At 40.6% G+C, this 18,552-nt stretch overlaps 1 protein-coding gene across 1 annotated transcript in view; it reads left to right on the top strand.

Moving 5' to 3' along the window:
* The window catches only part of FAM83B (family with sequence similarity 83 member B), a 107,227-nt gene that overhangs the window by 14,625 nt on the left and 74,050 nt on the right, over positions 1–18,552 (top strand). The window contains exon 1 of the mRNA XM_080388110.1: positions 1–18,552. This exon is cut by the window's left edge and continues 14,625 nt beyond it. Within this exon, the coding sequence (XP_080244236.1) occupies positions 18,109–18,552 (444 nt within the window). The 5' untranslated portion in view covers positions 1–18,108.

The following is an 18,552-nucleotide window of genomic DNA, read 5'->3' as shown; positions in this document are numbered from 1 at the left end:
ATGCAGTAGCTCTGAGGAGGCTGCAGCAAAGGGATGAAACCAAATCAACATGTCAGCTGGCCAGCTGGAAGGTCAAGTAGAAAGAGTTGTGAGTAGAAGCACATGGGCTCTTTCAGAACAGCTATCAGAAGGATTTGGAATTAGAACTAGAAGGAATGGGCAGGAAGGGGTGAAAGAGGGAGAAAGTGGAGAGGGCACAGGAGATGGACTTGGTTGTTCCACATGAGCCAGAAGCCACTGAGCATTAATGGAAAACTGAGACCAGAACCACAGTAAGGCACACCAAGAGAAGATAAACTTTACAGGACTCTGATGACCTGTAATGGTAGAGACGTGAGTTCTGGGACTGATGTAAAACTAGGAGGCAGGACTACAAACACACTGCTGGGACAAAAGAGGTGCAATGGAGTGGCATCAGTCATGATTAGGGAAAACAGGCACAGATTCTTCTATGGACAGCCTACCCTGTTAGCACAGTGAGGCAAGCGGGCTGGTTCCAAAACAAGGTAACAATTGCCATTAAGGTACTATGCCAATTCATCCATCTGAAAATTGGGGCTTGTTACTAGAGATATGTCCATGTTGATATAAAGATACCACTGATCTGATAGCACAGGAACTGTGCCTGCATTTCCTAGGATGTACGTGGACATCCAGCTCAAGTGGCACTAGTTTAGCATCTCTACAATTCACTCCATACAAACAAATCTGTGCACAAAACTCTTCCACTCTCTTCCAAAGCCTAGGACAGAACCGAAGCACCATTTTTCTCTTCTGGCGAGGTATATTTGTGACACTCGGTACCTCATCTCTCAGCGCCAGAGCTATAAATCCGTTCACTAAAGATCCAATCTCAGTCTCTACAGTCTGAGCCACAGCTACAATACTGTTCTTAAAGTCGATTGCCTTCAAGTTGATTAAAGCTGCGCTTTGAAGATAAAAAGTGTGATAAAAGTATTACGTGGTTTGAAAATGAAGCGTGAGACATCTCATGTTGGGCATCCAAAATTAGGTGATGCTTTTGACAATTCTGACCTTAATCTTTGTGTGTCTCAATTTCTTAGTTATGAAATGAGGATAATAGTGGCACTTAATTTTGTAGGGAACAATAGATTAGCTAATTTTATGAAGCACTTACATGCTATGGTGACAGCACAGCACAACCATCCATGAAGATACTAGATAATTTTACATTTGCTGCTGCAGGATCTCCCTGTTGAATGTTGAGTAAGATCTGATATTAAATATTGGATGAAGGAGAAATATGGAGTAACTACACCTTTATTGAATAAGGCAGGATTTCCCAAAGAGGGAAAAAACAATACCTACACAATCACGTAATTAAAAGCTGCCTGATAATGTATGTACATAAAAAGGGCAGAATTAAATTTGCACAGGAAGCCTTTATTTTTACATTCCTCACATTTTATGCACCTGACTTCGCAATTCTCATCACTGTTTTCATATGGTTTCTCCCTGTAGGCAACTCTATTTTAATTACATAAAGAGTTTATTGCATAAACTAGTTAAGCAGCTTAAAAGTTTTAAAGTTCTGCTTTTCATATACAATGTCATTAAAATTAGTTTGATTGTCCTTTTTATCTTTACCATGTATTTCTGATTCCTTTGTAAGTATTTTTATATTACAATAAAATAATTTATTGTTTTCATTATTGTTACTGAAATCTTATTGGGAAGTTTAGCAGTACTTTAAATTACATAATGCATGAAGTAGGTGGAATCAATTAAATTAATGGAATAATAGACTTCTGACTTTTTTTAAAATAACAAAAATAAAAAAAAAATTCCAATTGGTATCAAAAAGTTGTAAATGAAATTTGTTGTTCAGTACAATGCTCTAACAAATTTATGTGCACAACAGTCCAACTTTCTGTCCAAGAGTAAAGTGAGTCTCCAAGAGAAGGAATTTTTTGTAGGTTATTCCAAGAAGAGCAATATTATTTTGTACAGAAGATTATAACCATTGCATGTTTAGCAATTTGCATTTCAGATGCAAAGCATGTCTCTCCAGTCTTAAATTTTGCAGTAAAAACATGCCAGGTTTTTGTTTGTTTGCTTTGTTTGTTTGTTTTTTAAATCCCCCAACTCTTCCTGGAAGAAATCCTACAAACCTAAGCAGTATAAAATGTAAACAACTTTCCTTGTGAGGGAAAAGGAACAGAGTGAACTGTAACCGGTGTTTCATACACTATTGGCAAGGCTTAGCCAAAACTTGGAGTGATGGATAAAATGGTGAAGGATAAGCAACAAAATCTGTATTGATTGCAATATGGTTTTCAGTGTATTTAAGAGTATTTAATGCAAACATATGCACTCATACTTAAGTATGTTTACTAGCACTAAATGTCACTTAATATCACACAAATTCCATTATAATCAGGGTAAAATATCTGAGCTATAAAGCTGTCCAGTGTAAACAAACACACGAAAAATATTAACCTTAATTAACTACAATCTTTCCTGCATTACAATCTTTGTTTTTCTTTTTAATAACTAATGTTAATTTGAAGAAGAACTGTATTCCAATTACGAGCACCAGCATATTCTGGACAAATGTGTTCATTTAGTTCTATGAATAAATTGATTTGTTTTTCCTATGAAATAAACCATCACTATCACATGATTTCCTTTTTTTATCCTTCCTTTTCAACACATATGCAATGCACCTCATTTTTATGTTAAATTTGCTGATCTGAATAATTTAAGCTCCACCATAAATATTTTAAGCTCTGTATGGATTATTTGTATTTTGAGCTGTATTTCCATTTACTATGATGCCAGTAATTCATTGGACTAATCTACTCCGTTCCACTGTGGCAGCTCTCCTCAAAGTCGCCAGTCGTCCCTACACATTTCTCAGCACTCTGGCTAATACATGTTCAGAATGTTCTTGCATAGATTCCAGTAGTTGTTATGAGTTATAACACTGAATTAGAACTTTAATTTTACACTACATAGCATTAAAACTCATATGTATCTCCTTTCACCCTGTCTTCATATTTAGTCTCAAAGGCCAAGTTCACCCTTACAGCCAAGCATTTTCAGAATTCGGTCAAGGCTTCTTCCCTATATTGAGATATAGGGACGGGGTAACTCCTGTATCTCAGTCAGCAACATGATCTCCATCTCCACTGTACTGTTTTCTATCTGGCAATGGAGTAAAAAGAATTTAGTCAAACACATAGTCACTCAAGCACTTCTTACCATAAACATTACTGATGTTTGTTGTACCTGGCTTTTGGCAATGCCCAATCTGAAATGAAATCAAATCAAAACTTATATACAAGGTACAGAGCCTCAGTGCTATGTGCATTTTTTTCAGTTTATTAGGCTGTGGAGGAATGTCTTGGAGAAATAATGGACAAACCCACAGGGGAAAGGAGAATGAAAATTTATTTTTTTTCAGGAATACCAGGCTTTATCAGGAAACTGAATGATGACAAGGAAACAATCAAATTTCTGACAGTGAAAACTACATTGCTAAGAAGGTATGTTACAAAAGTATGGATCTGCACATTCAGGTAAGGGGATAAGGGAGATTACACAGGAGGCTATTAAGTGATTTGCCTATAAAATAGCCCTGAAGGAACACTTTTGTTCTTATCGCATCTGCAATTACTCGTATTGACATTTCTCACTCTTCCTTTTGTCTCTCACTCTATATTACTTTTGACATAGGGAGTAGTTTCCCAAATTCAGACCATGATTCATTATGACCCTCCTTCACAAAAAAACTGTTTCTTCTATGAATAATACAGCTGTTAAATGCCTAATGTTACTGCCAATTTGGAGGTCATTGATCAAAATGTAAGTGGTGGTGATTGTCTTCCAGCTCCACTATCCTTTTATTGCTTCCTACTGCTAGGATATCCATAATAACAACTGGACATAACCTTGTATTTGTTGTTCTTCCTGTGGGTGTGGACATGTTGCATGCTGGTTTATGATGTAGAAGGTCATTGACACTGCACTTTTCTGAGGTCACCGGAAGACTTACTCACTGCAGTCCATGCACCAGTCTCCTATGATGCACTCTGCTCGTGTCTCTGCTGAGATTTGTGATGTTTATTATGGGCCTGAATTAAAGCTGACTAAAGGAAATTGAAATTAAACCATTTTCTTTCATTTCACTGCAAATCACAGTAAATGAAAACTGAAATACAGCGGAGAGGATCAAAGCCAACAGAGGACCTACATCCCTAAAAACCTTTTGATTAGAGCATCACGTGGGATGCAAGAGGAGGAATTCAAAGCTTCTCGATGTTGATCAAGTTTAAGAGCTAGGTGTGAAGGTGCCCATAGGGGCCAAGATCTTTGTGTATGCAGGCACAGAGTGACAGGCACCCTGGAGCTTTAAAATAAGACCCTGCAGAATCAGTTTAAGTAACAGTTGAGAAGGGCTTATTTGATGAGCAATTTTCACACAGGTGCCTGAGGTCCTGTGTTAGTCATCAAAGTCCCTTGTTAGAGTTGAAATACTTCTGGCTACTTCACTATATAAGTTGTTAGGCTTTGATAAAAATTGAAAGGATAGGATTTACTTCATTTGGAGAAGGTTTTTATTCTGTCTTACATTTCTATGATAGTCCGCCTCATTCTAGTTGGCCATACATTTATAGTTCAGCATGACTGAACTTCAGACATTGTCTAGCTTCAAAACACTTTTCTTTTTTTCTGTAGAAATGATTCCATTTTAAAACAAGTTTAATCCCTGGCAAGGGCAACTGCAAATTTCCATGTTCATAACCCAGCCATTTTTACTGAATTACTCCTTATTCTGTATTTTTTGGTCCTGAGTTGAACCACCCTTATTATTTTACTAATTACTAAATTTGTAAATCCTAATCAGATTGGGATTGCCTTTTAAATGTTAATTTATTTGTTTGATCAAAACAAACTGCAAGCACGTGATGTCTCATAACTGGTAAATGTGAGATGATAACTCAAATCCACCTCTAAGTCTTTATCACACAGGTTAACAATTTTCCAATTGACATGGCTGAAAGGTATGGAGAGAATGCACAAACATTTGAATTTATGAGTATGTTTTTCCCAAGATAGTGTTCAGGAACTTGACTATTTCAGATTAACCATCAAATATCACAGAGGACTCAAAGTGTTAAATTATGTCAAGGTTTGATGCACAACACAATCTCTTGCAGCCATGTCAAAGTTATTGATAAAGCACAGAAACTTTTCAGCTTGCTTGTTTGTAAACATTTGACATAAAATTTCTCTCCAGCATTAGATGGTCCAATAATAACCGGTACAATCTCACAGTATTTGCTTTGCTTGACTTGCAGTTTTGTTAGGGATAATCATGAATACTCCATATATAAGGAATCCACATAGCATCACAGAATTATTGTTTCAGATCTCAGCTTGCATTTAAAAAAAATAAATGTATTTCTGGGCTTCAGGATTTCAAGACAGACCTTAAGGACATTAACAGCTAACTGAAGGCTCCAGTGTTGGGAATGAATGGTCTCCATTACTCTTGGTATTTTAACTCCAAAGCCAATTTAAGTATCAGACAAATTAGCTATTCTATTGCTGATAATATTAGTGGACACAATCAGGTAATAACATTATTTCATAATCTCAAGCTATTACTTCTCACTATTTCTCAGTTGCCTCTCTTATGAACTGGCAACCCCCTCAGTTTCCTAGAGGTAACTTCTGCAGTGCTCTTACATGCTGACAATATAAAACTCTTAAGCTTGTAAAACTAAAATTTTGATTATCAGCAGGTAATTCCAATTAAAGACTGAGGACTATAACACACAACAGAGAAGCATAAAGGAAAACTGCCTTTTAGCAAAGCTCTGGTGAGGACTTTACTGTTCTAGGGATGGAGTAAACTGTCAGAATTACAGAAGTTACAGGAAGAAGAATAAGTACAAAATCACAGTATTATGGAAAAATCAGGTTGGAAAGGATTTCTGGAAGTCATCTAGTTCAACCTCCTGCTTCAAGCCAGTCTAACTGAAAAATTAAAAGAGGATGTCCAAGGCCTTGTCCCATCATGTTTTGAAAATCTCCATGGAGGCGGATCCCACAGGTTGTCCAGGAAGTACATCCCAGTGCTTAACCACCCTCACAGAGAAGAATTTTTCCAGTGCCCAATTAAATTTTCCCTTGCTGCAACTTGTGATTGTTGCGCCTTGTTGTCTCAAAGTCATGGAGAGCACTACGTAAGTGCCATCACAATTCATCTCTTTCCTCTCACAACCTCAGAGCAAGAGTTTTTAAAAACATCTTGAAACAAGTGACTGTGTATTTTCTCTGCTTGGGATTACAGTTATGTTTGGGTTTCCAGTGCACTTTATCCATCATCCCCAACTCACCTATGACTCTGAAAGAGCTGACAGCTGAAGATGGGAGACTAAAGACTTGCCCAAATATTTTGTTCTAACCACTTATGATCAGAAGCATGATATTGAATTTGATGGACCTAGTATGGCTACTCCTGTCTTTGTATGTTTTTTCTCTTTGGTACTTGAAACATCTCTGATTCAACTCAGAGCAATTGTTCACAATTTGTACTTGGATTTGAAGCCTGCTGCATCTGTTTCAGACTTGGAGAAGCTTCAGTGTCCATAAGCTTGTCTACTTTTCACAACAGCATTAGCTGACTTGATGAAAAACATTACTTCTACTCAAAAATATTTATCATCAATATCCTTAGTTTATCATGGTTACAGTAACACTACTACATTAATTCTGAAGATTGCTCGATAAACACAGAGTAAATGATGTTTGTTTCATTAATTGTACATATAAGTTAACAACTCCACACTGATTGTGAAACATCAAATTCACAGGAAAGCATTTGCTGAGCTCCTGTGAACTCCAGCATTTGTTTTGTTTCATTCAGCCAGTAAACAGCCCTTAATCATATTGGCCGTTTGTGTTTTCTGGACAGGTATGTGGACAGTTAAGAAAACCTTGTCTTTGAGTATGGAATATTTTTGGAACTTGTTTACCGCTTATATCATTGATAATTACTTCCTTGGCTATAAATTAATTGGCAGTTTGTGAATCTACCCAGAAAAGAACAAGTCTTCCATTTCTAGCAGCTGCATTCAGACCTACGATTTTATTGACACTTTGGAACATTAACATAACTTTCTGTGCTGTTGAGACTTTTATGTGATTTTATTGTTTGATATAGTCTGCTCTATTCCCTTGTAAATTTTTCCCTTCTACTTCTGCCAGTATTACAATTGATGGCCAGAGACTTCCCAAAGGTATTGTGAAACCTTTAATCCTTCCCAAATTTTAGTATTAGAAGAAGGCTACAGGAGAGATGGGCTTGGGTCTACAAAGCTTATTAGGACCATAAGCACCCAAGTAAACACTAGGGTAACACTGTAGGCTCCAAGCATCCATTGTAACCAGCAGTGGGAAGAAAACTAGCTTCAGGCACTTCTGGGATTGGAAGGAGACAAAGACCTTTCATCCTTTTGCCAACCTCACCTCCAAGCAGAGAGGTGAATACCAGGCCAAAAGCAGATCCTTCTAAGTGCCAACACAGGCCTGTCAAAGTGGTTATAGCTTTGAAAATACACTGTGTGTAAATTGAGAAACAGTTTGTTCCCTCTAGCCCTATTTCATTTTTCGCTTTCTATGCATTTATTTACAGGACTCACCTTTTTTTTTCTCAGTCAGAAGCAACCTAGCAGCTGTGAATTCTCCTTTTGGCTAGAAGATCCTTATGGCTATATAGTGAGAGTCTACACAAACCCAGTGTACATGTTTCGGGTTCCTGGCCTAATGCAGGATTTGGATCTGCAGTTCATTAAAACATTAAGATCAAACAACAGCAGACAGCTTGCCATTCCACAAGGAAATTATTCTCCCTTCCTGTGGGGAGCTGAACACTCATGGAACCTGTACTAAAGAGGAAACAGCTTAAATGGGAAGAGATATTTTCCATTAATAATGCATCAACAGCAAACTGGACTTTGATGTACTTAAATCTTGGTCCAACTGGTGTATCCTGGGACTAAGTCTAGTCTAGCTTTCAATAATTTGATTCTTACTTATACACATTGTGAAGTTGCATCTAATAGTTTCTATAACATTAAAAGATATGCTATAAAAAATTCTCTGTAGGCTTGCCTTTTACTAAATTAGTATAAAATTTTTATTATTGATCTCTGCATTACCCTAAAGTACCTTTGGCTTCAAGAGACAAGCATATTCATCCCTAGTTTCTAACACCTTAAATCCTGAATCTAGATCACAAAATATATGCTTAGGATTTTGTCATTCAAACTCCAGCAGTGTACCAGCCCTTGCGAAGATGTGATGAGAAGGAAAGGCTAAGCCCAGTAGGGAAAATACTTCAGAAAGTTTAGTTTCCTGGGAAAGTGAGAAGATGGAGACCAAGATACTGGAATTAGATATTGGAACTAGATGATCTTTAAGGTCCCTTCCAACCCGAACCATTCTATGATTCATTCTATAAAAGAGGTTTCCAACAAACTGGAAAAACAGATGTATTTATTCTTTTGCTTTATTTTCTGGTCAATTTTGTGTTACTGCCTGCTTGTAGTAGCAATAGTACAATGAGTACTATTTCCAGAGTAAGGCAAAGGTGGATGTTAAAGTAAGAGCAAGTGAGAAAAGAAAAAAAACAATGACAAGAGTCAGCCTGAAGTATGTATTTTGGAAGTTACGACAAGCACATGGATCCCACCTGGACAAAAAGATTTTTAAGATAGAGCCTGAATCACAAGGACACATGAAGTCTGAGAAGACCTCAAAAACTATAAAGGTTTAGGTAATCTTGAAGAAGATACCCACCTGTGTAACTAAAAAACTTGACAAGCCATGGAGAAAACAAGAGAAACTGGGCTACCTGCTGCTAGCTGTGCACCCTTCCTTCCCCTGGGGCAGGGGTAGAATCGTGTCTAAGGGCACACACTGAGAGGTCTAGAAGCCTGCAAGAAGATCAAGGGGAGCCACCTCTCTGACCCACAGAGAAAGAAGTTAATCTGAAGTATGGAAACTGCACTCCTCCCCCTTTTTTACACATTGCCCTTAGCATGCTTGTAAGGAATAGAAGAACAGCTGTATGAAGTCAGAGCAAAGGTCTCCATGGCCCTATATCTGCCCTTCGGTGACTAACAGTGCATGTAGACATGTGGCAAAGAGGAAAAGGAGAGGAATGAAGCAGAAGAATGAAGAATACTTTGCCATCCTCTACCAGTTTGGAACTTCCTATTTCAGACCTTCCTGAGCCAGAGGTGGTGTCTTCATATTACAGCAGATCTCAGAGGAGCTTCCTTCTCTGTAGTCAGCCCTGTTTTACAGCAGAGCTACACATGATGTGACAAACCACATCAAGAAACCTCAGGCACCGATTCCATAACCAACCTGAAGAGTCCCAGTCTGCATGGTTCTTCGTCATATGGCAGCTGTTCTTCACCTTTGATAATTTCTCTCACCCTGCTCTTTTACCCTATCTCTCAGCTATATATATTGGGGGCAGAAAATAAAGACTGGTGGATTTTTATGTATTTACTTGTGTCTCAAAAATAAGGTGTTTTGCATAATTTTATTCTGCTCTTACCATAAGTTCCTTGGAGGAAACCTCCAGATTCTCTTCACAATTGAACTTCCTGAAGTCATTTCAGTAGGTTTGCACAAAGCTTTGACACAGGACCTGACCTTGGATAAAAATCTACCATATAGTATATGGAATATATACCCAGGCCACCATATATCGGTTAGGAACACCCTCTCAGTAAAAAATCTTAATTCTTTGTATTTCAACTAATGGCCATTACTTGATAGCAGCTGTGGGGGTAACTGGTAAACTATCAGTGTTTGGACATTGCCAAGTATTTCCATTACGTCACTATGACCCAATTAATGTGTCCCTGATTTGAGAATATGATACCAAATAGAGTAGGTTATGATTATTTAAGTTGAAAAAAGCATGTACTGAGAGTAGGACACCTGCTCTCCCGTATTAATTTGTCCTTTCTGTGTCATTTTTCTCTCTGCTACTTTATGAAAGGGGTGTGTGTGTGTGTGTGTAGGGCGTGTGTGTGTGTGTGTTGTATCAGTACCAATCAAGCTTTGTAAAAATGCAGTGCAGCTCCTTTTATATCCATACCTGTAATAGCACATATCTTCTAATTTTAAGATTAGTGTGTGAAGCCTCTGCACTTATGCTTTAGATGAGATGGCCTTTGATTCGCGAGTAGTATGAATCTTCAGGACTGTACTCTTTCTTCATCTGTTTAAAATCTAATAAAACTCAGCTCATAGATGTCATGAATTGTATAAACATTCACTGCTTCCAAATCAATACCCCCTTTAGCAAATCTAAATTAAATCTTAGTAAACATGCAGTAGGAATATAAGTATTGTTCATATAAATATTTATCCTTAATAACTACTCATATCATAAACTTATGGACTGGTGTCATTGTATATGTGATAACAATCTTTTATCTTCTGCTTGCATTCAGCTAGACCCGCATGGCAAGATCATCTTTGAATACCAAAAAAAAAGTCTCAGAAGCGACAACTGGAAACTGATGGAAGTTACAGAGATGATCATCCATCACCACCATCATCTGAGTACACAGGTCACTTAAGACAAACAGTGTACCTTCTGATCACATTCTCAGAATGGTGGTATCAGACTTACGTAGTTGATTCTTTTCCCATGAACAAGCTATGTCTACAATAAGAACTTTTTCTGTAGTTTTGAGGTTTCATGAATCAGTGGGATTCCAGTAAAACAATTCTAATCAATAAGATGCTTCAACTGCTCTTGCTCAATGTTATGTTTCTAATGGCAAAAGGAAAAGCTATTTAGGCAAGTGAAAGCCTGGCCAGTTTCTGAAGTCCACTCCCCTCAAACTGCTACAGCTCCGTAACTCTAGGAGTAAGGATGCTGAAGGGCATATCCCCACCTCATCCTATTAGAATCCAGTTTTACACCTATTGTTTAAGAATTTCTCTTACCACTTATTGAGCCTGCTCATACTGTCTGCTTCCACTGCCTCCCATGGCTGTAAGACCCAGAAGCTTACTACCCGCAGAGTACAAAAGTTCTTTATTTTGACAGTTGACTGTGGATAGCTGGTTTCTGAAACATGCTATCCAAGCTAGGTCTTACGAAATGTCTTGTCTAGTAGTATAGCTGCTTTAGGGCTTCAGTTAACAAACTTGGGCAGCCCCCAAATGTGTGGAAGACTCTCCAACAGCATTTGCCATCCCCATTTTCTATCTTCTGTGCAAGGTATTCAATTCACGGTATTTAAGAAGATGTGTTTAAGTTTTCTTCACCTCCTCTCATCATTCTGTTTACCCATTAATTTTAAAGTTGGCATGGTGTACTGGCTATTTAGAGAGCGCAGTGTTCTCCGTAGTAACAACAGCAACAAATTACTGATATTATTGTTGCTGTTTTATATTGTATTGTTCATTTGTATTGCATATATATGTGTGTGTTGCTTAAGATGCCAATATTAGATCAGTTTCCCACTGAGCTGGACACTGTAAAGACACAGAAAAAAACCCTCTTCTTGTACAGACACTCATGTAGCAAAAAAACTTAGGTACTTTTTTCATGTAGCTTTCCTTATTTAGAAAGCTATTACCGGTCTCATTACAGCTTTTTGTTTATGCTAAGCCAGTACTCAACCACTGACTTCTCTAGAGGAAAGGCCCAGTAATACTTGCAAATTTTATGTAATAAAAGTCCAACCAATTCAGTCAAGGTCAAAAGTGCTTTTATGATCATCTCTCTACCTTCCTACCCTTTCAAAAATAATTTTAGAAAATAGAACTGCTTTAAAAAATTTACAGGGCCCCACCTCTTTAACAGACAAGTTTCCACAGAAACACATTCTCCTTCCTGACCGCACATTTTCATGGGATAAAAAGTGTTGCACGCTAACTAACTATAAAGTACTAAGTACATTTTAAAAGTTTGTTTGTTTTTACAGCAGCTTTTCTCCTTTATGTTTCATCAAAACCAGGGAAATTCTTTTTTCGGGTGTGAGAAAAGTCTAATTATTTAACCCAGGTGAACCTATGTCTGTAAAGGGTAGTCCATGAGCATATTGACACCAGCTATTTCCTCTTGCGCATTCCATTACCTAAATGAACTGTACAGAAAAAGCCACTGCGTGGTGGCCACCAGACTTAGACATTTATATACTTATATTGTTGTATAGATATTGCATATTTTTTCTTCCCCCCCCCCCCCCCCTCAGGGAACCATCATCAAAAAGTCTCAGTAAAACCACACTTAGCTTCAGAAATAGGATATACCCTGCACCTACTATTGGGCAGTAGAGGTTAGAAAAAAAAGTTTGTGCTTAAAGCCAGACTGGATGAATTATTGCTGATAAAGCATAATTGTCAGGGTTACGCTGCATTGTCTTAAATGGCTCATGAAAGAGCTGCCTGCAGTTGTGCACCACAGGGTATGGTATGGACAAAGCCTATACAAAGTTTTCTATCTATCGCTGTTAATTTCAAATGACAAAGAAAACTTGGCGTGCTTAAGTCTCGGTGTGCTAAAGTTAGGGACGCGTGACGACCTGATCTGTGGGCAGTTGCATGATCCTACTGAAAAGATGACCGTGGCTGGGAAGAGCCTTTCAGTGAGGGCTCCCAAACGTCCCCCAGAGTGGGGCTGCCACGCTGGCGTGGCCGAGGAGGCTGGCGCTGGCTGCAGGGTGGGGAGCTCTGCCTTCAGGTCCGTTTCCCTGACCTGAGACATCACGAGCAAAAGAAGAGAATTTTAAAGCAAGTGAGCGGTTGAAAGGGGGCTCGTCCACAGCACCGAATTGAAAGGTCCCACACGGGTATCACTCCCTCGCCGCGGCTTGCTCCCCGGACTTAACCTGAAAAACTGTGACTCAAGGCTGACGGGTTTATGTTTTCTTCAAGCCACGGTTTGCTCTGAGCTCTCTCTCCCACGCACACGGACGGCCCGCGGCCAGGCCCCCCCGCGGGCTGCCCATGTGCGCGGCTGGGGCCGGCCCCTGCCCCGCGGGCGCCCGCGGCTGCCCAGGGCAGGGCCGGGCTGCGCTGGGGTGGGCTGGGGTGGGGAGGGATGGGGTGGGATGGGATGGGGCGGGGGGCCCCGCCGCGCCCCTGGGAAGGCGCTGCCCTTCGCTCCGCGCGAGGGCCGGGCTTCCCCAGTTCAGACAAGCCCTTGCCCCGCTCCCGCGGCGGCGGCGGGTTTGGTGCGACACCGTCCTGACATGTTGTAACTGGTTTCCACACCCACCGCGCCCGAGAGCGACGGGAAGTACCTGCGATGAGCCCTGCGCCGCCTTGACTCGCCGCCGCCGCGATCGCAGCAGCTGGGTCGAGCCGCCCCGCCGCTCCGGAGGCGAGACCCCAGCGCGGGGCACCGGCGCGGTGAGTGGGACCCCTGCTGCCCCCCCACCACGGGACGGGGCGGGGCGGGGCGGGGCAGGCTGCGCGCCCGCCGACCCCGCGCTGCGGACGGGCGGGTGGGGCGGCCGCCCCCCGCCCCGCCAAGGGCCGCTCGACGCCGCGGGTCGTGCGGCACGGGGCCGCGGGGATCGCGACACGGCGGCGGCGGCGCGGCGAGGGGAGCCGGCGCCGAGCGGCTGGGGGGCGGTGGCGGCGGGAGAAGGGCCGGGCGGGGCGGGCGGGCGGCGGGGACGCGCTCCCTCGCGGGGCCGCGCGCAGCCCCCCCCTCCCCCCCCCCACCCCCGCCGCCGCCGGGGTCCCGCCGAGGCCGGGCGTGACACAGGCGCGGTGTCCTCAAGGCTGAGGCGTGTTCGAGCACGTGGCGGTGCCAGCGGGGGTTGGGGGGTGGCCGCCGTTTTGCTTGAGAAGTTTAACTTTCTGGTTTAGAAGCAGGGAAAAAAAAATGCGAGAGAAAGAAGCAGGAACGCTTGCGGTGTTGCTTTTCGCTCGGATTTCATGCCCTTTGCATCCACGGAAAATACTGTAATTTCATTAATAATGAAGTAATTGCCTGTCACAGATTAATGTAGGTAATTATTATTTATTCTTGATACAATTCCCTAATACAAAGGTTGGTGAAAAGCAGCTGTCGAGAAACGCCTGTGTATTCTGTCACACCGGCCCCCGAGCGGTGCCGAGGCCCCGCAGTGCAGCTGCAGGTCGGGGTTGCTCAGGTGGGTGCCCCATAAACCGTACCTGAGAGAGGGGCCTGCAACGAGAACTTCCCGTGGTTTAAATTTCCTTTAACCCAGGTGACAAGGTCGAAACTTTATGCAGAGGCTCGTCAAAGCAAACACATTTCAGTCGGAAAAGAGATAAGGACATCCCCAGGAGAGCACCATGGCCAGGGCTTTGCCAAGGACCGGCTGTACGAGCCTGAGGTTAAGGCTGCTCCCCGAAGCTGCTGAATAGGAAATTTTTCAAATCCTGAGAATATTAGTAAGGCGGGGAAGTTGCTTCTCTTTAGCTCTAGCCTGGAGGACTGTGCTTCTGGAACCACTGCAATATGTTGCATCATTTTCTTCAGTGGGCATTTGTCATCAGCTGCTTTTGTGGAAGCTGGGATACTTCTCTGTATCTTTCTGCGAAAAGGCACATTTACTTCTCTTTCAAAGAAAAAGTGGTCTTCCTGCTGGATTCCTGATAATGACACTGGAGAAGTTTGAGCATGTTGTTAATAGGACAAGATGATCACATCACTGCAGGATTCAGAATTTGTGTTCTTCAGCAAAAGATTCAGGTTTAGCCAAGGTTGTTTCTTAGAGGATGAGTAACAGCTTTTCTGGTGCTGGTAAAATTTGTGATCATGTGCGTGAAGTCTGATAAAGCTCTGGAAGCCTGCAGAGATGGGCCTCATTCTGCGCAACCTTGCTAATAGAATTGCTGTCCTGAAGAGGATCTTTGATGAATCAAGCTGATTATGCAGAAATCATTATACATGGGTAAAGAAGGCGCCTGAAATTTTGTTTCAGAATTTTGTCTAAACCTCTGCTTCTCTATCCAAATTTATATCGGTTTCATAGGTGCATTTCCTACAAAATAGCTCTAACCTTCTAAGTCGGAAAGTACCCGTGTCAAGACATCTAGAGCTTTAGTCAAATACACCTGAAGCCATTGTTTTAATTTGGGTGTTTTCTTTTGTTTCTTCTTGTGAACGTATCACATGCTGATGTTTATAATACCAAAACCCAGAATTAGATTTTTTTTCATTTGTCTCCTCTGTTCTGTGATTTATTTCCATGCTGACAGATTTTACATTTACTTTCTTAAATAAATCTGCAGCGCTTTAAGCTTCTTTTATAAACAGCACTTGCAAAGCAAAGATCAACAGCAAAGATGTTCACTGTAAAATAAGTATTCTTATTTGTAAGAAACTGCACTGAAACTCTCACCTTTCTGAGATTACAGTATATTTATACCCTGCTTTCAGCATAAGTCTAAGCATGAGTTATTGCATTGACATTGTTTTCAATGAAAAGTCAAACAATGTACTATACTATTACAAAAAAAAAACAAATCAAAAGAACCAAACCACACAAAAAATGCATGTGAGCCAGCACACACATGCAATCATTTTTTGCCTTTTATTTGTTCATAACATTCAATATTTTATATTACACAACACTACATATTAAGTATAGTTCTGTTCCCTTATATTATTTTCAAAGGAAAGAGTGAGAAGTAGCAGCTTTTGAAATAAACACTTAGGTCTTTCTCAACCATATATGCAATCAGTGGCAAAATACCTATTTTAGAAGTATATCCATTCCAAAGTAGTAAGAAATTCAGAGATATCTTTCACTTGCCTTTGTAAAATCAGATTTAGTCTTAAATGTCATGATAAGGCTGACTGTTTTACCACGCTGTTTAGTTACTTGTCCTGGAGGGCCCTACAAGAGGGGAATGTCAGATTCTCGGTCAAGTCGCCTGTATGCGTGTTCAGACTCTTCAGAACAGCTCAGCTGAGTGACTCTGCATTTGGAACTCTCAGTAGTTTTTCATTCTTCATCTAAAATGTCTTGAGAATCTCTTCCAGATGATTGGCTTCCATGCGACACCGGTGGGAATGTTTTAATTTTACAACATTTTAAGAGTTTGACCTTTGAATTGGTCTGTCTTGTCTTTACTGCGTGCTCGGCTCTCCATCGCCTTATGCCACAGGCTGTATCTGCATCTGGGCAAAGTGTAATGCTATCCCTCCTGGTTTATAAGATTTTATTTCTACCTGTGAGAGCAGTGCAGAATGAAGCCCTGAATATCTGTCAGGGGAATACATTTAATTTTCGATCAGGGGAGAGCAGTTGGATCCCTTTCGCTTGTTGCTTTCCAGTTCACCACAAAGAGCTACTCTGGAACCAGCCAGAAACACTCCTTTCCCCCAGGCTCGAAAGCAATCCTATCTGGGAAGATCTACCCTGCTACTTGGCTGAGAGACAGGATTCAAATGGAATTATTTCATATGACATGCTGATGCCAGCCTTAGATCTGGATTTTTCTTTCCTGTTTTTTTTTTAACCTCAGAGTTCCCAAGTTCCTCAGAAATCTTGGTTTGATTGAACATTTAGTTGGATTTTGGAGTATCATTGATGTATAGAGATTTTGGGTTTCATTCCTTTAGGTTAATGTAGCTAATTTATGTTTCCTTTCAAGAACATTTAAACTGTTCCTAACAGACAGTGGAAAGCAGATGAACTGTTTGCAAAAAATATTTGAAAGGTCTTGATGTGAAGAGAGAATTATGTTGCATTTATATGCCAGTATATGAAGTTAGAACTTTATACGACTATTCCTTGCTATTATACCGGTGTGCTATTAATGAGGCTTGTAGGGAAGCCAAGTGTAAACTTTCAAGCTATACTTTGTATATGCTTTTTGTAACTATTTTGTTAACTATTCTGCCTTTGTTGGATATTCTTACTTCTGCTGTCTTTCTCTTAAGCTTCATGCCTTAGCCTGAAACACATGAAACAGTGCTACCATGTATCTTCTATTTTACATAGCCATGGTCATGCCACTCTCATGACAATCCCCCCACCCCCACCACCTTTTTTTTTTTTTTTTTTTCTGTGTGTGGCTTACCTGCCCAGTGCAGACGTTCACTGCAGTTTAGGTTTTAGGCAAACAGTGGAGTTGCTGGCGTCCTGTAGGGTTGCACTAACATAAAGGAAGAAATGCTGGCCATTTGTCCTCTCTCTGTCTTAAATCCCAGATTGTCACAGCAGGAACCATTCTTCTCAGCCCTTGTTAAATGAAATAAAAAGATGGTAAGAATGAATTTATAAATCATCAGCAGTAAACAACTTATTATTAATGTTTTGGAGGAAAAAAAAGAAAAAAAGGGTAAGATTAAAGCAGCCGCTCCTTTTGGCAGAAGGAATGAGTAGGGTGGAAACTAGACATCAGATTGCTGATTCAGAGTTTGATCCCAGATGTGGGAGGATAAATCTTTCTGGAGTTCCTCATAACTCACTGAAATGAGATAGGCTGGTCCTGCTTGGGAGCAACAAATGGATTAGATCAGCATGGGAGAACAGATAGATAAGGAGAAGGACCTGAATGACTGTGGTTTCAAAGAAGCCAGAGAAAAGGAATGCATTGCAGAGAAAGAGTAATGAATCAAGAAGTAGGAAACACAATTGCTTTCTGCAGTGTTTCTCTGAACACTACTCTGTCAGTTGTTATGAAGAGAGTTTTGAAACACAACCTACAGTAGCATATTGGAATGTGTGTCAGGTATGTATTGGTGTTACTGGTGCAGATCTTCACTATTTTGTGAGCTCTGCTATAGCTTTTAATATGAGAACTTCATCAAATCACTTCATTATGTGTTTAGTTTTGCCTTGTGTAGAAGCAGCTCTTTATCTACCTCTTTAATATTCATTTTGCAGTATTAATCCCTGAGCCTTTTCAAAACATTTTTAAATTCTTGGAAGGTGTTAGAAAAATGTAAAGCAACATTACCAGGGAAGTATTTTGAATAACATCTGTGTGCATGTGCATCTCTACAAATATTCTGATTGTTTTCTTACTTTTCTCTCTTTACAGATACATTTCATCAGCTCATGAATGGAAATTTAAGAGACTTTATACAAAATATCTGTGAAAATGGAAACGTCATCTTTGCTATCATCCTTACATGATGAATGCAGATCAGACAACTATATTGAGCCTCATTACAAAGAATGGTACCGAGTAGCTATTGATGCTCTGATTGAAGGAGGTTTAGAGTCCTACAAAGAATTTCTTTCCAAAGAGAGATGCTCAGAGTTTCTAGCAGATGAGGAAATTGATTATATTTTGAACAATGTTCAGAAACTTCCTCAAAACACAATTTATTCCTCTAACCATGCCATTGATGACACCTCTTCCTCGGGAACCTACTGGCCCATTGAATCAGATGTGGAAGCTCCAAATCTTGACTTAGGTTGGCCCTACCTGATGCCTGGAATTTCTGGTGGCACGAATATTGATCTGCTTTTTCATCCACCACGAGCACAGCCTTACACCATAAAGGAAACCATTCGGAAGATGATACGAGATGCAAGAAAG

This window comes from Falco punctatus, assembly GCF_963210335.1.
Source record: "Falco punctatus genome assembly, chromosome: 5".
NCBI lineage: Eukaryota > Metazoa > Chordata > Aves > Falconiformes > Falconidae > Falco > Falco punctatus.
The sequence above is the reverse complement of the archived record's forward strand: the minus strand, read 5'-3'. Positions and strand labels throughout refer to the sequence as shown.